Source organism: Trachypithecus francoisi, unplaced genomic scaffold, assembly GCF_009764315.1.
Source record: "Trachypithecus francoisi isolate TF-2019V2 unplaced genomic scaffold, Tfra_2.0 Lachesis_group19, whole genome shotgun sequence".
Taxonomy (NCBI): domain Eukaryota; kingdom Metazoa; phylum Chordata; class Mammalia; order Primates; family Cercopithecidae; genus Trachypithecus; species Trachypithecus francoisi.
Genome location: NW_022681464.1, coordinates 7,732,091 through 7,760,016, shown reverse-complemented (window position 1 = coordinate 7,760,016; position 27,926 = coordinate 7,732,091). Strand labels below are relative to the sequence as shown.

The 27,926-nt window shown below is 37.6% G+C and overlaps 1 protein-coding gene across 9 annotated transcripts in view; it reads right to left on the bottom strand.

The window, feature by feature from the left end:
• The window catches only part of SMAD2 (SMAD family member 2), a 97,487-nt gene that overhangs the window by 41,746 nt on the left and 27,815 nt on the right, over positions 1 to 27,926 (bottom strand). For all 9 annotated transcript variants that reach the window (XM_033177807.1, XM_033177804.1, XM_033177809.1 and 6 more), the window contains one exon: positions 22,806 to 23,094. In XM_033177807.1, the coding sequence (XP_033033698.1) occupies positions 22,806 to 23,041 (236 nt within the window). In that variant the 5' untranslated portion in view covers positions 23,042 to 23,094. The remainder of the gene's footprint in view (positions 1 to 22,805; positions 23,095 to 27,926) is intronic.

Here is a 27,926-nt window from a genome sequence, read left to right as displayed (position 1 = left end):
TACATTTAATATTAAAGGAAGTCCACAAGAAATGTCTGTACATTACTCAAATGTGAAGAATATAAACCTGTACAACATCAAGCTGTTGGGCCGGGCGCGGTGGCTCAAGCCTGTAATCCCAGCACTTTGGGAGGCCGAGACGGGCGGATCACGAGGTCAGGAGATCGAGACCATCCTGGCTAACACGGTGAAACCCCGCCTCTACTAAAAATACAAAAAACTAGCCGGGCGAGGTGGCGGCGCCTGTAGTCCCAGCTACTCGGGAGGCTGAGGCAGGAGAATGGCGTGAACCCGGGAGGCGGAGCTTGCAGTGAGCTGAGATCTGGCCACTGCACTCCAGCCTGGGTGACAGAGCGAGACTCCGTCTCAAAAAAAAAAAAACATCAAGCTGTTTACAAAGTACTAAGGATAGAAAATAGGTCTGAAAATGTTAAACTAAGACTACTTGCTATGTGAAATCAACAATATAACCTAAAGAGATTATTAAGTTATAACAATGATAGCAATATCCCAAACACATTGGCTCAACATTTCCTAAGCTTATTTGACCATCTAACGTCAGGATATTCTTAGAACTCTTGTGTACTGAAAAATATCAGCAAAAATTGGTCTCATAAATTCTGCCTGAACAAATTTGATATTGCTTACTAACAAATTAATGTGAAATATTACAATATGTTGAAATATGATGTAACAGACCATTAACTACAATGATGTCCCTGCATCAATACGCAAATGAACAAGCATACGTATATTAGGATCTCATGCAAAGTCCCAAAGTTCTTTGCATTGAACAGTTTCTTAAAAACAAATTATCCCCCATCAACTGTGTAATGTTCTTGCTTATATATCCAGCTTGAATGAAAAAGATGTGGGGAGGAGAGGTAAAACAGCTATTAAAGTCATAAATAAACTAAAATAGCAACTACATTTGTTGGCATACAGTATATTAATCACTAAACTAACAGGATGACTTGGTAGTAAACCTGATAGAAATCCTTATCATATTTTCCTAGTAATAACTTTTACAGTAAGTATTTCAGTAAAACAAAGATTTTCTTCATCTAAGAATAAGCTAACTTTTGAAAACTGAAGTTAAAATTTAATATCTAGTGTACAATTTACAAAGTACACACTTGCCTACATATATACACATCTAAATGAACATTTTGCACTTTGTTCTAATCATCCAGATATTATGTTTGTGTCAATTAATATACTACTTTTTTGCATTAAGGATATAGATATTTATTCACATCTTTGTTATGGAGAAAGAAAAGAGAAGCAGTGAGAAGCTGAAGAAAACACTACCAACTTTGGGCAAAAGGTGGCTCATATCACAGAATCTGGTAACCCTTTAAACCAGTTTTACTGTTCCTACCATACCTGCAAGATTTACTGCTGCAGTTAGACAATCAATATCGGAAGTAATAAACCCCATTGTTTTACTAATTTGTTATTTTTCATGATCTTCTTTCCTAAACAGTGTTATTTTTTTTTTTTTTTAAGAAATCAAAAGGGGTAACAACCTAAGTTGTTACCTTGGTGAGATTAAAGCATGCCAAACACTCAGTAAAATTCATTAGCAGAATATTATCAACAAAAGGAACTTTCCTGAGGTTCCAGCTCTTGATTACTGATCTACTCATTTAATACAGACTTCTAGGGGAATAATCTGTAACTATGCATTCATAATTATTTCTACTTAAAATAATCCCTTCATTTTTATATGTAACTTAAGACTAAAAGTTTAAACAGCTCAGGAATGAAGAATTAATCACTGTAATAATTTTTTTAAGTCTCCATAATTACAAGTACTATGTGTGGCTGTGTATTTTATCTTCACTACAAATATAATTGAAAGACACAAAATAGATTGTAGTATTCAACTACAAATGTTTAAATGTTATTTATTTATCACATCACTGAAAACAATGTGACTACTTTGATTAAATTTAAATTCTTAATATTTAAGAATGATAGCCTTTTATTTGCCTCAGAATCCAGTCTCTTCCCTACATTGTTTGCAAAATGTAGACAATCCTGATTGAGAAACAAGTAGGTGCAAATGATTTTTTAAGTTGCTGTATTACAGAGGCAAAAAACTGTATCTCTTGAAAACCTGAGATATTCCTGAATAAAAATTGAAAATACAAAAGAAATAGTAAGAAATTTATTTCAAAAAGGTTGAATCAACAATAACTGATAAGTGCTCACATTCCTTCATAATTAAGGCATAATTGGGCAGTAATTAAATCTGGAGACAGTTTAACAGGGTCCTTAACTGGCTTAAACCTTCACTCTGTAGAAAATGTTTTTCGATTTTATCTTGTAGCAATGAAATAGTAACCATTCAAAAACAGGGTCACCAAATGTGCATCCCAGTATGTCAGGGTTTCATTCTAAGTTTCAAATCACAACAGAACATGTCTACATTCCAGATACCCAAACTGTACACAGCTCTAAGTAGAGCTCACCACACAATGCTGTGGTACTGTTATTTGTATAATTTTACAAGAACACACACAAAACAGAATTTTAAAAAATAAACTAATGTCAAGTCTTCCTAATCAATAACATAGTTAAGTCCAAATATATGTCCAGATATGTCAGGAACAGCTTTATTCAAAGGTCTTCGATGCTCATATAATAAGTACAATTTTAACAACTAATTCTATCACGAAAGTTTGCAGAAAGCTCTGTAGAGCTGGATCCCTACACGTTCTTAAGAAGCAAGCAAACAGCCTGGGCAACAAAGTGAGACCCCATCTCTACAATTAGCCAGGCATGGTGGCATGTGCCTGCGGTCCCAGCTACTCGGGAGGCTGAGGCAGGACGACGGTTTGAGTTCAGGAGTTTCAGGCCACAGTGAGCTATGACGCACTACTGCACTCCAGCCTGGGTAACAGTGAGATCCCATCTTTAAAAAAAAAAAAAAAGAATCAAGCAAACTTTTGGAGAGGAACACCTCAGAAAAGAAAAACTCAACAGTTTCCGAGTATTTACTCCAACTTCTCAGATACTTCCATGAATAAGCTTTCCATCTTCTCCTGAGTTCTGTATTACAAAAAATTTCAAGCTTCCATTAAAGTTATGCGTAAGCACCCTACATATTCATCAGCTAGATTCTGCAATTTGCATTTGTTTTCCTTTGCTCTGTCATCTATCCACTTAACATCTCTATCCATCTCTTACTTTTTGGAACATTAAAAATAAGATTGTACCTGGGCAGCCTGGACAACATGGTCAAACCCCATCTCTACCAAAAATACAAAATATTAGCTGGGTGTGCTCGTGCACACCTGTGCTCCTAGTCCTACTACTCAGGAGGCCAAGGCTTGAGCCCAGTAGGCGGAGGCTGCAGTGAGACTGCACCACTGCACTCACTCCACCTTGGATGACAGAGCTAGACCCTGAGAGAGACAGAGAAAAAAAAAAAGCTGCAGATACCACAAATCTAGACACTTAAGAATGCACATAAGTAGAGTTCGCGGTTCCTTTTTTCTTTAGGTGAAATTTACACAGCATGAGACACGAATCTTAATGGAATCATTTGAGTTTTCTCAGATGCATAGATTGTACACTTCTCAACCCTGTCAAGATCATCACCCATGTCCCTTTCTCAATATCTGGCATCCATGCCCCCATCCCCACAGGCAATCACTAATCTGATCTTTTCACCACAGGTGTCGTGTCTTCTGGAAAGTCTATGAATGGCATATGATACATATTCACTTGGGTCTAGCTTTTTGGACTCAGCATGATTTTGAGATTCATCCATGTTAATGTATATGATGTGTGTGTGTGTAGTTGTTTTCCACTACTTGAACAAGCACAATTTGTTTAGTCATTCTTACACTGATGGACACCTGACCTGTTGCTAGGTTTTAATTATTGTGAATAAAGTTGCCATGAACATTCAAGAAAGTACATGTCATTTTATAGAAATATGATTTTTCTCGGGTAAATACCCAGAAGTGAAAATCTTCAGTCAGTGGGTAGATGGCGTGTTTAGCTTTTCAATAAATCGCCAGGTATTTTTTCCAGAGCAGAAGTATGATTTTACAGTCCTCCCTCTTTCAACGTACGAGAGCTCCTGGTTATTCCAAAGCCTCATCAACATTTGGTGTGGTCATTCTTTAATTACAGGTAGTCTGATGATTGTGCAGTGGTGTTTCACTGTGGTTTCAATTTTCGTTTTCCTGAAGCCTACTGATATTACACACTTTTCCACTTCTTTACTGGACCTTTATCTTCAGTGAAATAGCCAACTACTGTCCATTTTAAAATTAGGCTATCTTTCCATTACTGAGTTACAGAAATCTTTACAAATTCTAGATTCAATCCTTTCAGAAATGTTTTGCAAATATTTTCTCCCACTCTGACTTATTTTTTAAAAATGTATTTTCATAAGATGCTTTGTATACTGATGGAGTCTAACTTTGCAGCTTTCATGGTTACTGCTTTCTACATACTTTAAACAATTCTGTTTACCCCCAAGTCACAAATATATTCTCCTATATTTTATTGCTTTATAATTTTAGCTTTAATGAGGACTACAATTTATCCAGAATTATTTTTTTTCCACTAGTGTAAGGTGGAGTCATGTTCATTCTTCCATATGGATATTCAGCTGTTCCAGCACTATTTGTTGAAAGACTTTCCTTTCCCTACTGGGTTGCTTTGGCAACCTTGCTGAAAATCAAATAGGCACACAGTGTTTATCTATTTGGGGCTATCTTATTTGTTTTTATGTCAGTATCACACTGTACAGATTACTATGGCTTCAAGGTGACTCTTGAAGTCATAATTTAAGTACTCTAACTTACTACTGTGTTTTCCAATTCACAAGGGAATCGGTCAGTTTACTGCATGGTAATTCCAACATGTAGGTCTTCTGGGGTTGGTCTCCTCATGTTAAAGGGTCACATTTTGTTTGTTCTTTGTATGTTAAGTAATTTAGGATTGTATGCTAGACACTGTGAATTTTATCTGATGGAAGTTAGAGGTTCTGTTACTATCTTCCATAAAGTCTTCATTTTTGTTTCACCAGAAAATTAACCTGGTTGTATTCAAACCACAAACTCTGCCATGGAGCAATTCAAATCAGGCTGATTATTTGGCTGTACTGTCTACCGCACACATGTGGGGTCAGCAGGTGATTTTGGCAAAGTTTGTAGGCAGAATCCAGGCCTCTCTTTCTGAAACTCTCCTTGCTGATACTCACTCCTCACTCTCCAGTAGCTGTGATTCTCCCAAGTCCTACCTATGGTGCTTCAAGGCCAGAAAGACTTGGTTTTGTATTGGAATTTTAGCTACCCTGCACACTTTGCATGGACAAAAGCTGTACAACAGAAAATTCGCCTGGCCATTTCCTTCTTCCAAGTGTCAATCCCCTCTAAAACATGCCTATTTTTGTTTATTCTCCAGTACTTCATGTTATTTTTAGAATTTTGTGCAGTTTGTTATTGAGGGAGTGTCAGTCTGGTAAGAGCATACCTGGCCAAATGAGAATCACAACTCCCTCTTCATTTGTTTAATTTCTCTCAGCAAGGTTTTGACATTTTAAGCAGAGGTCGTGTGTGTGTGTGTGTGTGTGTGTGTGTGTGTGTGTTTAATGTATTCCTAAGTAGTTGAGTACTGACGCTACTATTCATGAATTTTCATAACACCCCTATTTGTCTGCTGCTAGTATTAACAAAAATGCAATTGATTTTTAGACACTGAATCTATAAATTTGCAGCCTTGCTAAATTTACTCATTTGCTTTGGTGGCTATATTTATAGATTCCTTAGGATTTCATAAATAAATAATCATGTCATCTACAAATAGAATTTTAAAACATTCCTTCATATCTTTAAACCTTTTATATTTTGTTTTCCCGACTTACTGCACTTGCTAGGTCTACTATAAAAATAATAAAGACACAAGAGTAGACATCCCTGTCTTGTTCTTGAGGGAAAACACAGTATTTCATGATTAAGTATATCCTTAGCTGTTGGTGTTTCTTAAATACCCTTTATGAGACTGAGAAAGTCTCTTCGTTTCTCATTTGCTGGAAGTGCTTATCATGAATGGATGATGAATTTTGTCAAACGCTTTTGATCAAGTGAGGTGATCTTATAGTTTTCCTCCTTGGTTAATGCAATGAATTACATAGTTTTGCTTTGTTTTTGGTTTTGTTTTGTTTCTGCCAGACAGGGTCTTGCTTTTTCACCCAAACTGGAGTGTGGTGGCGTGATCACTGATCACTGCAGGTTCAACCTCCCAGGCCCAAGTAATCCTCCCACCTCAGTCTTCCAAATAATTGAAACCATAGGCATGCACTACCATGCCTGACTTTTTTTTTCTTTTTTGTGGTGGAGATGGAGTCTTACGTTGCCTAGGCTGGTCTCAAACTCCTTAACTCTCAAGCAATCCTCCTGCCTTGGCCTCCCGAAGTGTTGGGATAAGAGGCGTGAGCCATCGCATCTGGCCTGATTAATTTTTCTTTTTTGCGGGGTATGGGACAAGGTCCTAATGTCTCATGCAGGCTGGAGTGCACTGGTGCAATCATAGCTCACTTCAGCCTTGAACCCCTGGGCTCAAGTGATCCTCCTGCCTCAGCCTCTGAGTAGCTGAAACCACAGGGGCATGCCACCATGCCTGGGTGGGTAATTTTATCTGTCTATAGAAATGGGGTCTTGCCTTGTTGCCTAGGCTGGTCTTGAACTCCTAGGCTTAAAGCAATCCTCCTGCCTTGGCCTCCCAAAGTGCTGGGATTACAGGTATGAGCCACTGCGCCTAGCTCACACTGATTAATTTTTGAAAGTTATAAACTAACTTTGCATTGTTGGAATACATAGAACTCAATTATGATGTATTCTTTTCTCATGTATGTTAGCGATATATTAATCTTTAACTTTTCTTTTAGTCGCATCTTTGTCAGGTTTTGGTTTCAGGGTTACGTGAACCTCATAAAACTGCATTTTTCTGAGTTTATTTTGTCTATAAGATTGGTGATATTTGTTGCACAAATGCTTACATTTACCAGTAAAACCATGTGGGCCTGAAGTTTCCTTTGCAGGGAAGTTTTTGACTATGAAGTCAACTTCTTTAATTGTTATAGGGCTACTCAGATCTTGTATTTCTTCATGCATCCGCTGGGGGTAACCTAAATTTCATCATTACATTTAGTCATCAAATTTAATGGCATAAAATTCTTTACAATAATTGCTTATAATATTTTTACTGTCTGTAGGACCTACCACGACAATCCCTCCGTCAGTACTAATATAGGTCATTTGTGATTCTGGGCTCTCTGTCTTTTTCTCGATCAGTCTAATAAGCGTTTATCTTTCCAAAGAACCTGCTTTTGGCTTTCTCTACTAGCCACTGATTTCTACTCTTTATTTTCATTATTTCTTCCTTCTACTTACTATTTTATCTTTTTAGGTAACTTTCTTTCCTAGCAGATTATTTAAAACTATAAAATTTTCCATTAGGCACTCTTTCAGCTACATCCCACATATGTGATATGCTGTATTTTCATTATAATTTGGTTTAAATATATATTTTACCTCATTTTTCCCCTAAATAAACCGTAAGTCAGAATTTTAAGGTTTAATTTCCATTTCTTTTTTTTTTTTTTTGAGACGGAGTCTCGCTCTGTCGCCCAGGCTGGAGTGCAGTGGCGCAATCTCGGCTCACTGCAAGCTCCGCCTCCCGGGTTCCCGCCATTCTCTCGCCTCAGCCTCCGAGTAGCTGGGACTACAGGCGCCCGCCACCTCGCCCGGCTAGATTTTTGTATTTTTAGTAGAGACGGGGTTTCACGGTGTTAGCCAGGAGGGTCTCGATCTCCTGACCTCGTGATCCACCCGCCTCAGCCTCCCAAAGTGCTGGGATTACAGGCTTGAGCCACCGCGCCCGGCCGGTTTAATTTCCATTTCTTAACAGATGTCTTATTGGTATTAATTTCTTAGTCTATTGTTGGCAGAGAACATACTTTGGATTTCAGTCTTTTAAAATTGACTGAGAATTGTGCCCTGTAAATAGTCTTTCCTGGTGAGGTTACCATGAACACTTGAAACGCTTGTATTTCTACTCATGTTGGGTTTAGTATTCTATAAATACCACATAGGTAGTTAATAATGTAACTTTAAACTTCTATGTCTTTACTGATTTTTTTGTTCTAATTGAACTTTCCAATTGTGGATTTCTGATTCTGTTCCGTTAATTCTACTCAGTTTTGTTGCATGTATTTTTAAGTTCCTTTATTAAGCAGATATAATTTACTGTTATGACTCCCTGATGTTGGTGATTTAGACATGTCACTTTACAATCTTCTGACTCAACTGTTGCTGATCACCTGTCATTCGTATGTTGCATGCCATTTTTCACCAGCGGCTTTAAGACTCCCTCTTTCATTAGTTTGACCATGATATATCTAAATGTGGTTTTCTTCTTATTTATGTTGTTTGAGTTGAATAAGAAATCTGACTCCATTTCTGCTATTTGACTGCTGATAGGTTTCAAGCCCCACCATTTTCTCTTGCCCTTCTGCCTTGAATCTGGGCAAGCTGGTAAGAAAGCCCAGGTGCTCCACCTGTTGACACTAGGGAAATTTCAAACCAGGCAAGTCTCAGAATATGTAGTGTAAAAACCAGCTCACAGCCCCATTCCCTAACCACCATAAAACCCCAAGCCAGTCTCCTATCACTGCTCTCTCAAGTCATTTTTGGACCAACTTGGAAGCCTGCAGTGCTCTACCCAGAAAGCATCACTAGGTGAGTAATAAACCTTTTCATGCCCTCTTGGTGCATGTAATATAGGTGACATCATTAGTTTCACACCAAAATCAAATTTTATATATAAAATCCCATCCCACATATAGTTCACACTTATTAAGCACCAACTATGTACTAAGCTCTTACACATATTAAACCACTTAATCCTTCAACAATGCCATGAATCAAGCATTGTTGTCTCCATTTGACAAATGAGGTAAGGGAAGCACAGAGACAAAGTAACACGTCTAAGGTCCTACAGCCAGCAAGTGGCAGAAACAGAGGCCACATTCTGAATTACTAACATTATTCCGGCCCATATAGAGTTACTAAAAAGAAACAAGTAATATAAACATAGCAAATCAAAACTAAAATAGTAACACTGGTATAATATCCCAGGTAGGTAAAACATTTACATAACATGTTTAATTATAAAAACTGAAGATTTCACCGTTAAGAGGTATTTTCTCAGGAAAGAAAATTTCTTTGGACAAGTAAATTGAGAGAGCCCCTTCCAAATTAAAATAAGCAGCTTAGGTTTCCAAATATTAATAACTAAATAAAAAATAGGGGGAGACAACAGAACTTCCATAATCACACTACTATCAGTCACTTAGTCCTGTGAGAATAAAATTGACACTTCTACTCATCTTTGATATAGTATAGCCTTTCTTAAAAGGAAAAGGACCAGGTGATGATTGAAAAAAACTTTCTCAATATTTTCTACCTCCACCTCCAAATGCCGTATTAAAAACTCTACTCCGAGATACTGCTTCATATTTCTGCTGCCTCTGAAAAACAAAATATCTCCCATGCATAAAATAGTCTCTACTATTGAAAAGATTTAAATATCAATTCTAAAAATGGTTGAAGTATTTCAAACCCTTCCAAATACAAACTTTTTACTTAAAAAAAAAAAAAAAGCTAACACTGAAAGGGTTCAGGTACATTTACTTTAATAACATAGCTTATTGATTTTCTAGATTTAGTCATATTTATATATGTGTGTGTGTGTGTGTGTGTGTATATATATATCTCCCCCCCCCCAGACAGTCTCACTCTGTCACCCAGGCTGGAGCGCAGTGGCACTATCTTGGCTCACTGCAACCTCCACCTCCTGGGTTCAAGCAATTCTCATGCCTCAGCCTCTTGGCCCAGCTAATTTTTGTATGTTTAGTAGACACAGGATTTCACCATGCTGGCCAGGCTGGTCTCGGAACTCATGACCTCAAGTTATCCACCTGCCGCAGCCTCCCAAAGTGCTGGAATTACAGGCATGAGCCACTGTGTCTGGCCAATATATACTGTTTTTAACAATTAAAAAAAAATAGTATCGTAGATGACAAAATAAATATAAAATATAAGTAACATGTCATTCTAATATTAAAATTAAGTGCACAAAATCTGGAATACATGGTTGGTCTCTGTATCTGTGCCTTTCACATCCATGGATAGAAAGTACTAGAGGAAAAACTATATAAAATAGCAATACAACAATAAAGAAAACAGGCTGGGCATGGTAACTCATGCTTGTAATCCCAGCACTTTGGGAGGCTGAGGCAGGCAGATTGCTTGAGCCCAGGAGTTCAAGATCAGACCAGGCAACATGATGAAACCCTGTCTCTACCAAAAATACAAAAATTAGCCTAGCCTGGTGGCACACACTTGTAGTCCCAGGTATTCAAGAGGGTGAGGTGAGAAGATCACCTCAGCCCAGGACGCAGAGATAGCAGTAAGCCAAGATTGCACTACTCCACTCCAGCCTGGGCGACAGAGCCAGACGCTGTCTCCCTGCTGCCTCCAAAACAAAGTATGTTGGGGGGAAGTACATAGGTTACATGCAAATACTATGCCATTTTATATAAGAGACTTGAGCGTCTCCAGATTTTGGAGATATGGGGTATCCCAAGGATACCAAGGGATGACTGTATATCAAATATAAAACAATGATTGCAATACAGAATGTGATTCCATGAAATTCAACTTTTTAAGTTACATAGTTTTATAATGCTTGACTTTGATCGTAAAATGTTTTTATAATCTGACAATTTTTGAAAATTAGCATCCCACAAGATAAAAACTCAAATTTGTACAGCACTCTGAATGTGATAAACTGCTTTTCATAGAGATTATGTTTAGATAACATGTTAAAATGTTTAGGCAAATGTTTAAGCACATAGATTAATGTTTTGTATCTATGGATGGAAATTATATAAGGCATCATATAAAAATTACAGGAAAACCCTTTTAAATTACTTAACTTCATTATAAATTTTTGTTCAGTATCTCTCAATTTCCCTATCATCCTAAATAAAAATATATCCTTCTTTCACTGCCCCCAATCCCCACTGTCCTAGTAAATTTCAGAGAAATTATATCCTTTTATATAGATACATATATATATAGCCATAAAGATAAGCAAAGTTCTAAAAGACAAAAGGCTGGGGTGAAGGATTTAGTGAGGAGTCTCCTTACATATTTCAGTTCTAATTTAAGTATTATTAGTGATCACAGTTTCATAAGAGCACCAACAGCATTTCACAGCGCTTCCCATAATAACCCAAAGTCAGAATTGAAAGTTGGATTTTGAGAGTAAAGACTAACCTACCGCTCAAGGAAAACGATGATGATAATAGAAGAAAACTGTAGTTGTAACATTTATTTGAAAATAAAACATCACTGGCTAATTTAATCGGTATCACGATTATATGCAAAAAAAAAGGCTTTTGTTAAAATGGCACATATTTCATGCAGACACACGTAACATCCCTTTTTTCTCCCCACATATTCTCTCTGTCCTCAGCAACCACTAAATTTGGAATTCTCAGTTTTCAAAAGGAGGATACAGACAGCTCATGAAACAAGCTAGACTTAGTGAGCTCCCTCCCGCCACCACTCTAGTCATTGCTCTCCAACAAGCTCTTCTCAAGCTGCTTTTATCCTGTCTGCACAAAATCCCAAAAAGATTTCAACACTTTCCAGTCATGTCCAGATATCTGTATTAACAGCAAACGTTTTCGGAAATTAAAAATCCAGCCAGAGCAAAGCCAAAATCTCACTATCTCATTAATTCTTTTCACGCTATCTCGTCCAATACTCTCCAGCTATTATTTTTAAGGCCCCTCCCGGTTCTGAAATAGCAGGAAGAGGGAGTCTGAGAGAAAAGGGGCACAATCTTATGTGGCTGGCTGGACTGTGATCTGCTGTGACAGTAATGTGATGGAGTCCTGTGGAGGCTGGAAGTCTAAATGCGGACTTTCTCACCTACAGATAGTTCCTGGTGCAGGAGCTTCTCAGGCTGGCCTGCTTGGATCACTCCGACCCTCCAACCAAGTATGGCCTCTTGATCCTTTCAAGGGAAGCCAACTTCAACTATTATGTCTTACTAAAGTCTACTTAGTCCATGGGGGTAATTCTTCCAGCCCTGACCCATCGAACTCTGACAAAGTGCTGGCCACTCCCATTGTGCCCTTTCTTCATTCTACTGATACGGGGCAGCTCCGGCCTTTATCTCACTTTCTAGGCTTTTTCAGACAGAAGTCAAGTACCAGTCTATTTATCTGTCAAACCTCAGCAGACACGTCAAACTGAGAAGTTCCTGTCAAGTCCTTCAAACTGGATTAACAAAAGGGAGAAATACCTTAACATATACTACTCTCACCAAAAATCTTTTCACTATGGGGTCCTTTCTCCTGAACTCATCATCTTTATACAGCCTAGAGGTGAGTAACAGGTTTTAACTGTAGCACTGCTTGACTCAGGGTATCTTTTCTGCAAGTCCTGTATGAATGCCATAGCACCTCAATTTTGAATGTAGGTTATTGGTAATCTACTGTTCTCAGATTTGGGGTAAACATCAGATTTGGTAAATACCAGAACAGATCCTATTATAACATTCTGCTACAGTTCCACTTCCAGGTAAAACATAAGCAGGTCACAGCAGTCCAATGTTCTTACTAGAGGGGGAAAAAAAAGGAGAAAAAAAAAAAAAAAACTTGCTCAAAAGACAATGGAGAGCTATCAAACTAATGAGATCCAGATGAACTAAAACTGCAGCAAAGCAGCTTTCTAGGTGAACTGACAAAATGCCTATCACTTCCTCCCCTGGGGTCATGTGCAGATTCTAGGTGCAGGCTGAAGGCTTGGTCTGAGAAAGAACCTCTGAGGAATAAAACAGGAGAACTTTTGACAGTCACATGAGTATTGCCCCTCAAGACACTCATCAGATCTTAAAGCTGAGGCTAAAGAGCTCATACTTTGAAAGTCACCTCATACTTCGAAAAAGTAGAAGTGAATCTCCCAGTGTTTCAGGGGTTAGGTGACAGTCTAACAAGCTTTCAATCAAAATCCCTGGAAAGCTTTGTTTGCAGAAAGGGTATAATCCAGTGGCAGACTAAACCAAATTAAAATGGCAGTCTAGCCCCACCCAGCTCAATTGCTAATTAGATTAAGGTGAGCATCCTCTCTATCTACGTGGTAAAGGTAGGAAAGGTCAAATACTCTGGGGAAAGCATTGTTTGCAAGATCTTTATGGGTGAACTTTACATAATGTACACAATATACGGCATACAATAAATACTGTATGACATGAAAATGCAGGAAATTTTGAGAAAGAAAGAATGGACAATAACAGAAGCAGACCAACAGACGATCCAGACATTAGAACTGCCACACAGAAGACTTTAAAGTAACTATTATAAATATATTAAGGAAATAGACAAAACGGATGGAGAATTTCAACAGATTTGGGATCTGTAACATCAAAGGAACACACCCTAACTGAGGGATATAATATTTGAAAGTAAGAACTTACATAGGCTTAACAGACTGAATACAGCACAAAAACAGGACCAGTAAACTCAAAAGTAGATCAATAGAAAATATCTAAATTGAAAAAGAAAAGAAAAAAAAAGGAAATGAAAACAACAGATTGTAAGAGACGTTTTGATTTTAGCCCAAGTACAAGAGAAGATTTAAAGCAAGATATCCTAAACTGTTTTACTATTATCTCACCTCTCCACAGTCCATGTACGGGTACTGTCTATCTCAGGCACTTTGGATGGTGATACATTTACTTACATTGCCAGTGAGGACCACACAGGCCTGGAAGGACTCTACCACAAGACAGGAAGGGGAAGGAGTAAACAGTATGGTTTTTCCCCAGAATGTAGTCACACAGAAATGGCCTGGGTATGACATTTTGGGCTGGATAGTAAATACTTTAAAAAAAAAAAAAAAAATATGGGTATCCTTGAATGGTTCCAGATAAGGCTGGAAACGGCCGGTCCTGTGGCTCATGCCTGTAATCCCAGAACTTTGGGAGGCCAAGGCGGGGAGATCACGAGGTCAGGAGATCAAGACCATCCTGGCTAACATGGTGAAGCTCCGTCTCTACTAAAAATACAAAAAATGAGCCGGGCATGGTGGTGGGTGCCTGTAGTCCCAGCTACTCGGTAGGCTGAGGCAGGAGAATGACATGAACCCGTGGGGCGGAGCTTGCAGTGAGGCGAGATCACACCACTGCACTCCAGCCTGGGCGACAGAGCAAGACTCCGTCTGAAAAAAAAAAAAAACTTGCTCAAAAGACAATGGAGAGCTATCAAACTAATGAGATCCAGATGAACTAAAACTGCAGCAAAGCAGCTTTCTAGGTGAACTGACAAAATGCCTATCACTTCCTCCCCTGGGGTCATGTGCAGATTCTAGGTGCAGGCTGAAGGCTTGGTCTGAGAAAGAACCTCTGAGGAATAAAACAGGAGAACTTTTGACAGTCACATGAGTATTGCCCCTCAAGACACTCATCAGATCTTAAAGCTGAGGCTAAAGAGCTCATACTTTGAAAGTCACCTCATACTTCGAAAAAGTAGAAGTGAATCTCCCAGTGTTTCAGGGGTTAGGTGACAGTCTAACAAGCTTTCAATCAAAATCCCTGGAAAGCTTTGTTTGCAGAAAGGGTATAATCCAGTGGCAGACTAAACCAAATTAAAATGGCAGTCTAGCCCCACCCAGCTCAATTGCTAATTAGATTAAGGTGAGCATCCTCTCTATCTACGTGGTAAAGGTAGGAAAGGTCAAATACTCTGGGGAAAGCATTGTTTGCAAGATCTTTATGGGTGAACTTTACATAATGTACACAATATACGGCATACAATAAATACTGTATGACATGAAAATGCAGGAAATTTTGAGAAAGAAAGAATGGACAATAACAGAAGCAGACCAACAGACGATCCAGACATTAGAACTGCCACACAGAAGACTTTAAAGTAACTATTATAAATATATTAAGGAAATAGACAAAACGGATGGAGAATTTCAACAGATTTGGGATCTGTAACATCAAAGGAACACACCCTAACTGAGGGATATAATATTTGAAAGTAAGAACTTACATAGGCTTAACAGACTGAATACAGCACAAAAACAGGACCAGTAAACTCAAAAGTAGATCAATAGAAAATATCTAAATTGAAAAAGAAAAGAAAAAAAAAGGAAATGAAAACAACAGATTGTAAGAGACGTTTTGATTTTAGCCCAAGTACAAGAGAAGATTTAAAGCAAGATATCCTAAACTGTTTTACTATTATCTCACCTCTCCACAGTCCATGTACGGGTACTGTCTATCTCAGGCACTTTGGATGGTGATACATTTACTTACATTGCCAGTGAGGACCACACAGGCCTGGAAGGACTCTACCACAAGACAGGAAGGGGAGGAGTAAACAGTATGGTTTTTCCCCAGAATGTAGTCACACAGAAATGGCCTGGGTATGACATTTTGGGCTGGATAGTAAATACTTTAAAAAAAAAAAAAAAAAATATGGGTATCCTTGAATGGTTCCAGATAAGGCTGGAAACGGCCGGGTCCTGTGGCTCATGCCTGTAATCCAGAACTTTGGGAGGCCAAGGCGGGGAGATCACGAGGTCAGGAGATCAAGACCATCCTGGCTAACATGGTGAAGCTCCGTCTCTACTAAAAATACAAAAAATGAGCCGGGCATGGTGGTGGGTGCCTGTAGTCCCAGCTACTCGGTAGGCTGAGGCAGGAGAATGACATGAACCCGTGGGGCGGAGCTTGCAGTGAGGCGAGATCACACCACTGCACTCCAGCCTGGGCGACAGAGCAAGACTCCGTCTGAAAAAAAAAAAAAAAAGACTGGAAACAGACCAAGGATGTTGGGAAAACAAAAGATTATTGTAATTTTTAAAATGCCTATTTTAGCGAGGTTGACTCTCTTTCCTGAAGCTAATATGTTAATTTAATAGCACAAGAAAAGTGAGTATATTGTTCATTGCAATCAGGTGTTACATGATAAAATTATAAAAATTGATTAATTTGGGTATAATTCAGTAATTTTTATAAAGGGACAAAGTCTTAGGGCAGGTAGGTATTTTCCCTGGTAAGGTAAGTGATAAAAATGTACCATTTAAGAAGCTATCATATACACAAGGGACTTTGAATACCAGGGTCCTGGAGTAGGAGCCCCCTCAAAATACCTAACTGTAAATGCAGGCACCAGATAAGGTCCAGGGTTTAGCAAAAGGCCTTCCAAAGTGTGTTTCCCATGATACTCGACCTCATTACAAATGCTTTCACATTTATAAACAGTGTATGACAAACTGGATGCTAAGGCTGATAAGAGGTTCCTATTCCCCATAACCTCAAAGTTCTAATTCACATTTATAAAGTTTTGCTGTTCTGACTTTACCCACAAATTTTATACATTTAATAAACTAAATTATACACCACGCAATGTTGCCTGGCAAACACTTTTTCTAAGCAGAGACAATACATTTTAATGTCTACAATTTAATGTGAGTTCTCTTGAAAACCAAAAACGGAAAGAAAACGAAGACCTAGAATATCTGAATATTTCCAATAAATCATATTCCTAGCTATAATGTTTTATAGCTTATGAAGCTCATTTACATTATTTCAATGGACCCAAAAGTCATACTGTGAAAGTACTCAGATAGCACTACTGCCTTTCACAGCTGTGAATAGTAAAAAGTACAGATTCCCCAGGATCTACACTCATCAATACTGAAGAAGCTGACACAAAAACAGGTTATCAAACTTGAAATTCAGAGTTCCCTCCACCATAGTGCTTCATACATATTATGATACAGACACACACACACACGCCTATGTATGAATGAGAAGAAAGAATTATCCTATTACGAAAAAGCACTCGCTTAAAAATGGAAGAATACCACAGACTGGGTTCAAAAAGACTTCTCTTTAGCTATTCCTGGTTACCTAAAGAAGCAAAAGGGTATGAACATGAAGTCAGAAATAAAATATGACAGTTTTTTTAATTAGAATTGCTCTATTCCAAGATAGTCTGCATAAAGTTACCAATTACTCTGATGTTTAAAAGTCTGTAAGAGGTGGCCGGGCGTGGTGGCTCATGCCTGTAATCCCAGCACTTTCGAAGGCCGAGGCGGGCGGATCATCTGAGGTCAGGAGTTCGAAACCAGCCTGACCAACATGGAGAAACCCTGTCTCTACTAAAAAATACAAAATCAGGCAGGCGTGGTGGTGCATGCCTGTAATCCCAGCTACTCGGGAAGCTGAGGCAGGAGAATTGCTTGAACCTGGGAGGCAGAGGTCACAGTGAACCGAGATCGCGCCATTGCACTCCAGCCTGGGCAATAAGAGAGAAACTCTGTCTCAAAAAAAAAAGTTTATAAGAGGCAAAACAAAATCCAAATGTTAATGTCAGCATTAAAAAGAAACATCCTGGAAGGATACATGAGGCACTAGTAAATACAATGTTCACTACAGAGGAAAACTGGGTGACAAACGAACTGGGGTGGGAGGGAGACCGATTTTTCCACTGTATAATCATGGTTGATTTTTCAGTTATACACATGCTACTTTATGTTTTTAAGCAACTTTTTTTTTTTAAAGGGACAGCCTCTCATTATGTTGCCTGGTAAGGAGTGCAGTGGCTGTTAACAGATGTAATCACCACACACTGCAGCCTGGAACTTCTGGGCTCAAGTGACCCTCCTGCCTCAACCTCCCAAGCAGCTGGGGCTACAAGTGCACACTACCACGTCTGGCTAGTAATATACTTTTTGAAAGCAAAAATAGTCATAAACATACAAATATCAAAAGAGAAAGCTAAAAAAATAGAAATGCCCTTTAACAGAAAAAACTGACTTCAAAGAAAAGAGACAAGAATAGTCTTGTCATAAATAGGCAAGAATCAAATCGCCCAAAAGTCCTACTTAAACATTTAATTGTGCTGACTACAAAAATGATACACTTTTACCTATAAATATTAGGAAAAAAACTACAGGACTTTTCTGGGTCATCCATACTCATTAGTAAAAATTTGGTCAATTAATCTCTAAAAGTTTCATAATTAAGTGTTAACATTTTTAGAAGTATGCTTTATCAAGCTAAGAAAACTCATTTCTAATTTGTTAATATGAATAGTGAATTTTACAGAAAGCCCTTTGTAGATCCATGAGGATCATAAAGTGCTTCTTAAACATGATTATGTGGTATCTTATACTAACAGATTTCCTGTAGTTGAGTCATCCTTGAACGTCAACAATAAACATTACCTAGTCATTTTTGTGCTTGTGTGTCTGTGAGACGGAGTTTCGCTCTTGTCGCCCAGGCTGCAGTGCAGTGGCTCAATCTAGGCTCACTGCAACCTGTACCTCCTGGGTTCAAGCAATTCTCCTGCCTCAGCCTCCCGAGTAGCTGGGATTACAGGCGCACACCACCACATCCAGCTAGTTTTTGTATTTTCAGTAGAGACGGGATTTTGCCATATTGGCCAGGCTAGTCTTAAACTCCTGACCTCAGGTGATCTGCCTGCCTCGGCCTCCCAAAGTGCTGGGATTACAGGCGTGAGTCACTGTGCCTAGTTATGTTTTTGTGGTTTTGTTTTTAATAAACCACTGAATTCTAAGTTCTGATATTTTATGACTTTTGCATCTATGTTTATAAAACAGTGGTATAAACTTTTCTTTTGCTATCCTTGTTTAATTGTGGTATAAAAAGTGTTCTTTATTAAGAGTTAAAGAAACTAAAGGTTAGGACTGGGTTTTTTTCTAATTCATATTAAAAACAATACAGATTCCAACGGACTGGTGGAAAAAAAGAAAAAATGACACTGAAATGAACATCAGAAATCTGACAATATTCTGATCATTTCCTTAGGATGAAAGATCAAAAATACAATTACACGGTCAGATTACCACCTTAGGAAAGTCCTTTTAATTTATGCTTATGAAAATAAATTTTGCATTCCTATACATTTATGTATAACCAATATTATAATAGCCATTTTACACCCTATAGTCCTTACTTTTAACTTTACAGAACTCCATCCCTTACCTATAACTTTACAGAATGTTTAACACTTCAAAGTCCCTTACTTTTAACTTTACAGAACTCCATCCCCACTGCCATTTCAATTTTGCTTTATTGTGGATAATAACATATTGAAAGCTTTTTCCTTATGTCTGATTCAACTGCCATTCTGACTTCACAACCAAGTGGTCTCCCATTCCTCGGACTCAAAAATGCCTGAGATGAAAAAGTTTCCTGAAATTTTTTATTATTTAGCTCACTGCAGCTTTTACTGAGGTTAAGCTCTACCTATAAATTACTCTGTGTCACCATAGAAAATGGTGGGAAGGAAGCAACAGTGACATATCTATAACTACAGCTTCTAAACTGCCAGAGGCAGTAAGAGTAATGAGATGAGGGGAGTGGGAGGTACACAAAGCCAGGACTACGTTTCTGTCCTAATTTTAACCCCACTCTAATATTAAGGGGCTGAGAGTAGAGAGGAGGAACTGTTCAGTAAACATTTCAACAGAAAACATTTGCCATTTCTTAAAATTATGCAATTTGTTTCCTGTTCTTCATTAGTTGAACTGAGGTTTTTTTTTGGCTTATAAAACTATAAAGGCACTTTATTAACATTTTATTTGAAATTCTGAGTAAACGTGCTTACAAATCCATTGCGTATCACATTTTGAATAATTCTGTTTAAGCTAAGGTTTGGATTTATCCATAACAGACCTTTTTCCATGCCGCTTCCCATCTTGTACACTCTACATATAAATGAGTTCCCTGAATTCCAACTAAATTTCTTACATTTAAGAATATTTAGCTATTAAGAAATGACTAATAATCTGACACAATTTAATTGTTCTACTACTAAAAATAAGCTTTATAAAATATATGGCACCAAGCTACAGTGTATAAAAAGTTAAAATTTTTTTGATAGACCATGATCAATAACAAATCTCCATTTTTGCAACATCTAAAAAAACCACCAAATTAGGCAAATTTCTACGCTTCAAGGAAACTTTAATAGTGAAAAACAAGATAATGGAGAACTATCACTTCAACTTCATTAATTAGGTGAAAGGGCAGAAAAAAATGTTTTTAATGATGAAGCAGCTCTAGAATATGAGCTCTCAGAGATCTCTATCTCCAAAAGAAGCTGTAAAAAGAATAGGAAATAAGGAAAAGAGCTATGACTAAGGTTACCTCCTCCACAGGTTAAATACCAGCAATGGCCAATTTTAGTACTGTTGTACCTCCCTAAAAGATTAGACTCTCTCAGGCTCTGCTCTGTGGATAACCTCACTGCAATGGCAACTTGAGCCTTACTGAAGTTGTGCAAAACCATGGCTCGATCTCTGCCTATCACAGCTCCCTTCGATCAAGTGATACCAGTCTCCTGGCCTCCATTCTTGACAGCCTCATAAGGAGTTTTCTCACTGCAACCCACGCTGCACTTCAAATTAATCTGACTTCTGAGCCTTCAGACCCTAAGGCACTTAATGGCCCCAATTTCACCAGTCACCCTCAGGTTAAGTGTGAACCCTGGCACAGCATGCAGTGACTCCTTACCACCTACACACACTCTGGCCATTTGCCATCCCTTACTTTAAACTCTAAGGACACCCAACTTATTTGGAACACTTCACCAATCCTCCCCAACCTGCCAATCTCCACACCACCACACTACATGTGATGAAACAGGCTTCTCCTAATTCCTCCTTTACCCTGCTCAACTCAAAACCACCAGCATTTCTCCAGAAGGAAACTTTGCACAAGCCTCCTCTGGATATAGCCCAAAGCATACTTCTTTTATAACATCTACCAAGCCTTATGAAACCATCTTTTTCTTTTCTAAGTTTATCTCCCTTACTAGAAAGTAGTTTAAAAGCAAACACTGTATCTTAACTCCAGTGAGGAGGAGCACACCAGGCATGTAGTGGGCATATGATAAATGGTTACCTAACTGAAATCCCACACACTACACAATGAAGAATGAAATACAGCTTGACTTCTCAGCCCATTCACCAGGAAGTCCTCAGTTCCACTTCTAAAACTCAGGCCAAATCTGTTTACTTCGTGTGCTAGCACGGCCGCCACGCCAGTCCAGTCTCTATCATCTTGCATTTAGATTCCTCACAGTCTCCTCATTTTCCTGCTTCCATCTAACCTACTACACACATACCACTCTTCAGCAGCCAGAAAAATCTTTGTAAAAATGTGTAAGATCCTCTTTAAAATCCATCAGAATAAATTTATTTGCATCCTGTTATATTTAGACTAACATTCAAACTCTCACCACACCCTAGGATGTCTGCCATAAGCTTTGGGCAAGTCTTGTCCTCCATCTACACTGGGCTCCTTTTAAATATTCTAATACAAGAAGCTCACCTCAGTGTCTTCACCCTGGCTCTTCCCTCTGCCTACAAGACTCTTCCCTCAGTTGGCTGCTGCTTCTCGAAGCTCTGCGCAAGCATCACAATCCAACCCAAAGGAGCTTTTTAATTCTTCATTCTATCATATCACTGCATTTGGTTGTCTTCTTTGCACTCATTATCATATCAAATTATAATTAATTTGTTTACTTGTTTATTGTGTATTTCTATCCCTTAGGAAGGCAGGAGTTTTGTGTTTTGTTAGTCACTGTATCCCCCATATGTCTAGAAACAGTGCCTCTGCACAGCAAACACTCAATAAGCATTTGTAAAACAAATGAACAAACCAAAAAAAGCAACCTTTAAGATATACATAAAACAAGTAAGGGAAAGAAATGGATGGTCTACCAAACAAGGCAAGAAACATTCTGCTGTTAGTATTTGTAACTAGACAGGCTGCACTGGTGTTATTGGGATCTGTTATCTACAAGCATCAAAAGTGTACTTCTCAAAGTTCAAAGTCAAAGAGAATGGTTTCACATGCTATATGCTAGCCCACGTTATGACACTGCAAACAATCAGTTTAGAGAATTCTAACATTTCTTAACACTTCCCCCAAAACCTATAATGTACACAAGTAGTAAAACATATTTTAAAACATGTGCCACTTTATTAAAAAGCAATACTTATGACAGTGGTACTTATCTGTAAATGATTAAATTTATCCTCAGAAAACTTCAGACTTTTAAAGTAACAGGTCCTCCTAACCTAAGAGGCAGGTCTTTAAGACAGGTTCTGACTAATGCCTACCACATTTAAGAAGCCACCTAACACGCTATTCTTTCTTGGAAGTAATGCTGCAATGCAAAGAAAAACGATATAAAATTCTAACACACTATTCTTTCTTGGAAGTAATGCTGCAACGCAAAGAAAAACCATATAAAATTCATTAAAAAGTGAGCAGCCTCTTTTCACCTCTGACTGATGAAAGTTTTGACCAACGGAGGAGAAAACTGTAGGCTGCTACTATGTTAGTGATAGAAAAAGCTTCAATTCTTTATTCAAGTATCATTCAATCACAGAAATAAGGAAAACACACAAATTTAGGCAATGAAGATAATAAATCTAAGTATCTTATTTAGCTTGATTAAACCTTCTCACTATTCAAGAAAATAATTTATAAAACAAACAAGTCAGCTAGTAAAAACAAATTATACAAGGTTAAAAACAGTCATATTTTAATCATCACTTTTTACAGGCAACTTGAAAGGAACACAAATTCAGTAACTTTCCTTCAGATTCCTTGACACAATTTGATCAAACTTGGGATCTAACAAAACTTACCTTGGTATGGTAACACATTTAGTATTACAGTTTTGCGTGGTGATGGCTTTCTCAAGCTCATCTAATCGTCCTGTTTTCTTAAGCTTCTTCACCAGACTTTTCACTGCTTTCTCACACCACTTTTCTTCTTGCCCATTCTGCTCTCCTCCGCCTGCTCCTCCAGACCCACCAGCTGACTTCTTCCATCCCAGCAGTCTCTTCACAACTGGCGGAGTGAATGGCAAGATGGACGACATGTTCTTACCAAAGGCAGCAAGACACGCTAGGAAACCAGCCTCTTGTATCAAACCTAGCAAAGATATTGAAAGGATAATGTAGAGACTAACTTGAACATCAAACATCAAGTAATAATTTCAACTTATCATAGAAAGCAAACTGCAAAACAAGACAGAAATTCAAATTATGACTTTCCCAACAGACTTCTCCACCCATGAAAATGTTATCTTTATGAATTTAAATGAATTATGGAAACAAACTCTTCTAAAAGCAAGAATGTTATAAGGACGCCTCTTGTGGGAAAATACAGTAATTTTGCAAGTCAAATCAGATACTTCTGATGATTTTTCACTACCAATACTATTTTAAACTCTTAATAGCGTCAATTAAAATATTTTCACAAAAAAAGGTTTTCTCATTTTTTAGAACTTCAATCTACTCTCAAAAGACTATACAAAAATACATTGAAAATTTGTAAGCCCACTCTCCCCCAGGTTTTAAACTTTTGTAACTAACAGGAGGCAAAATCTACAGTTACAAGAAGGGAAAATGCATAAAGTGTGAAGTAATCAAGAATAAAGAAAAAAACATGGCAAACAGAGTCTGTGGAGAAAAGCTGTTGTGCGGTTTCACCTGCCCTTGAGAGAAATTTTTTAAGACATATTTTTTTCATTTTCATCTAAATAACAATTTGCATAGTGAGTAAAGTCAGATCATTTCTCTTCCCAATTTAAGGAATTGTACCTTGTCTTTTCTCTTCCGTAGGAATCATTTTTATTAAGCTGTTTTGTCTATACAGCATCATTTTACAAATATAAACATGTGTGCACACAGTTATCCACATTCCCACCACCTTATTCCTGTACAAAAGTAGCATAATAATCCTTGATTTTGTATATCTTGAATTTTTTCTTTTGCTTAATTCTCTGTAGGTCATTTTTGGCCCATCTATTGTGCCTGTATTTACCTGTTTATTCTCAAATCCAATCTATGTTATTAACCTGCAGACTACTAGTACTTTTGAGCTGGGATGGGTAGAAGAAGAGAAACCCTTTGTAGCAAGGTATTGGCAGTGGGGAATGGAGAAGAAGGGGTAAATTTCTAAGGGCAGAGAGATCAACCAGCAGAGAACTGCAATACACAAAAGGAAAGAATAGATATTAGGGAGATAGAAGGAACAGAGTTGATAAAGAAAAAATTACAAATTACAGGTTCTTGCTTGAAAAACCAGTTGAATGAAAATACAATTGGCCAAAATTCGAAGTATTCGGGGAACATAAGTGTTGTGTTAGTCAAGCTACATTTGCTGTGACTATGAAATTCCAGGAGGTGCCCAACAAGCAGGTAGAAACAAAGGTCTGAGGCTTAGCACAGAGATCAAATTGGTCACGTGGTAATGAAACGCTGGTATATGGGAGAGCTCAGAAACCGCCAAGTTAAGTGAAAAAAAATTCTAAGAAATACATATAAAGGAGTTACCAAATGGAGGAAAAAAGTGGATGACTAGGGAGAAAGGTGTCATGAATGCAAAGGACAATTTATAGCAACACAACATGATAACCCAACTTTTAAGTGCCAACACTAGGATATAAATCAAGCAGCATGATGCCAGAGAACAAGTACTTAATTGTGTCAATATACTGTGTTGCACATAACAATCTGGAGCTAATCTGGAGACCTAAAAAGAGCCATTAAAGGCTGAGCTCTTTATACAATCAACAGAGCTATCTGTGCCTGACAAATTAGTCCATTAGATAGTATTAGAATAACACATTTAGCTCCAACTCCTTTCTCAATCTACAAATCATTTAACTAGTCTTTCAGTCTCCATCTTCTTTCTTTGATGCAAACAGCTTTCTAAAATGCATACTGCATGTCACTCTACTACTAAAAATCCTTCAATATTTGCAAAAAATAACAGTAAAATGACTTAATATCCTTTAAGAACACACAGTGCAACGCTTCAGAGAACAGATTCTGAAGCCAGCTGGCCAAGTTCAAATCCCAAGGATGACACTTACTAGCTTCATGGCAACCTCTATATACCTCAGTTTTCTCAGCTGTAAAACAGAGATAACAGTACCTATCTTAAAGCCAATATAACAACCTCTATAAAAATGTAGTATGAGCCACATATGTACTTTAAGTTTTCTAGTGACATTTTTAAAAGTAAAAGGAAACAGGTGACATTTTAATGATGTATTTAACCCAATATATCCAAAATGCCATCGTTTCAACATGCAATCAATATAAAAAAATTTTTCATACTAAGTCTATAAAATCTGTTGAGTACTTTACACTTACAGGACAACTCAACTTGGACTAGCCACATTTCAGCTACTCAATAGTGACACAAAGGTATTGCCTACCTATATTGAATGGTCCAGCCCTAACTACTCAAAATTTCTGCCTACTCTCCCTATCCCATATTCTCTATAAACTGTTCATAAACACCTCTATTTAACAACTGTAGGATCTGTAGTAATGTGACATTTTTCATTCCTAATATTTAAATTTATGTTCTCTCTCCCCCTCCCCATCCTCTTTTGATCAGTTTTGCTAAGTGGTCAATTACATTAATCTTTTCAAAGAACCAACTTTTTCTCAGCTTTGTCAATTTTCTCTATGTAGGAATTACTTTCTATTCACTAATTTCTGCTCTTGTCTTCATTATTTCCTTTCTTCCACTGTCTTTAGGTTTAATTTCCTATTCCTTTTCTACCTCCTTAAAAAAGCTTTCTTTTCCAATGCATAGATTTAAGGCTATAAATTTCATCTTAGCATTTCAGCAGCAGCATTCCAGATCATTGTAGTTCATCTTCATTTTCAATCAGTTTAAAATATTTTCTAATAGCTATCATAATTTCTTCTGTGAGCCATATGTTCTTCATAAGCATAGTACTTTATTTCCAGGCAGCTGGGAATTTTCTAGTTATTTTTTGTTCTTTTTATTTACTATAATACAAACAACATATTCAATTATTAAAATCAATGATATTTGTTGAGGCTTTGTTTATGGCCCCAGATTATGGTCAATTCTAATACAATTTCCATGTGCAAGGGAAAAGATGGTTAATACCAACATTAATAGTTTCAAAGTTCTACATATGACAATTAGATCAAGCCTGCTAATTGTGACGTATGTACGTCCTATATACCTGCATCCACTGTGATGGCATATCTGTCTGTTTCTTTTAGTTCAAAATAAAATTTTTGGTTTATAGATGTCCGGGCTGTTTTACTGGGTACAGATTAAGGATTGTGATAACTCTGGTGGATCAATCTGCTTACACTATAAAATGTAGTTCTCTTTTTCTACTAGTGTTTATTGTATTAAAGTCTCCTTTGCCTGATTAGTACAGCCACACTTAATTCCTTCAGTTGGCATTTGGATGGTATATCCTTTCCCATCATTTTCTCTCAATCTTTCTAGGTACTTATATTTAGGTAATTATTATTTGTCCAGTCTGATAATTTTTGCCATTTACTTGGAATACTTAGCTCATTTCCACGTAATGTAATTGCTAATTTAGTTGTCTGCTTGTTTTATATTTTCCTTCTTGTCTTTTGAATTTATCACATATTGTATATCCAATTTTTGTCTGTATTCATTTGTTATATTCTTTTCTTTTAGTGGTTACCCTAGATACTTCCTTATTCATCCTTCACTTAACACAATTTCATAAATATACTTTTACTACTTCCTCTATAATGGCAGAATCATAGAACACTGCTGAGAAGCAGTTTTGCTGTGAACGAGACTACCTCTGGTTTGTCCCTGTTCCTAGGATGAGACTCTGCTGAGCTTTTATTCAAAAGCTAGTAGATGCTTATCTTCCAGGTACCTAGATACTATAAGAATTACTTTGTTTTTAAGAGATTTCTGGTTTAGCTCTCTAGCCTAAGCAGCTTCAGAATTTAGCAAATGTCTACGGGGAAGAAACTGGGTGTGCTGAAAATCATCAGTGTGTATTCACCACTTCCTCAAACGCTTTCAACTCTCACCTATTGTTCTCAAGTCGTTTCCCCTAGAGAATCTTTATCTCAACACCACAGGACTAGAAAACATCCCAATCTCCTTTTCTGAGATTCTGGTTTATCTCTTCCGCCCAGTTGAACTACGGAATTTAGCGAATATATTGAGGGGGTTCTCTGTGTTTAACGCCTCCTCATATTTCCACTCTGCCACTCAGGCTGCAACCCAAAGGCCTCCTCTAGTCTGGACCCAGGAAAAACAACGATCAGCTGCAGACCTCTCTCAGCTCACTTGTGAAAGGTACTCCCCGAGGTTGCAAAATTTTGCTTTCTTTAATCATTTTTACACCCACTGTTCTCTATCTAAATATATAAATTTTGTAAATTACCTGGCTTTTCTAGTTGTTTTATTAAGAGTCTTGGACTACCAAGAACTACTGCATCCTATCCCCCAAAATTATCTCATTCCATTTTAGGAAGTATTCTACAACTATAAATCTGTGAGTTGAAATAATTTCATGACTTTATTTCACAAGATCACGTACCACTTGAGGACAGAGATGGAGAGTTAAGATTTGAGAAGAATGGGAAAAATTTAGAAACCTAGCCCTGAGAAAAATCAACCAAAATGAAACAACAGAAAATGTGTCAGGTATATATTATCAGACTATATATTTTAAAAGTACTCCACAGAAGGAATTCCACTTCTGATTAGGATGTAGAAAGTTACAACAGAGCATCACTTTCATTCTAATAATCAAAACTAGCCAGATAAGCTACAAAATCATGGTCTCTCTGAACCAGAGAGTTAAGGATACAAAGTAGCCTAAGTAGAACTAAATTCCAAAGTGTTGAGCCTTGAGAGAAGAGAGGCTGCATGGATGGTCTCTTTCCTGGTGGAGTGGCTAATGAGGAATAATCCTGCCATGA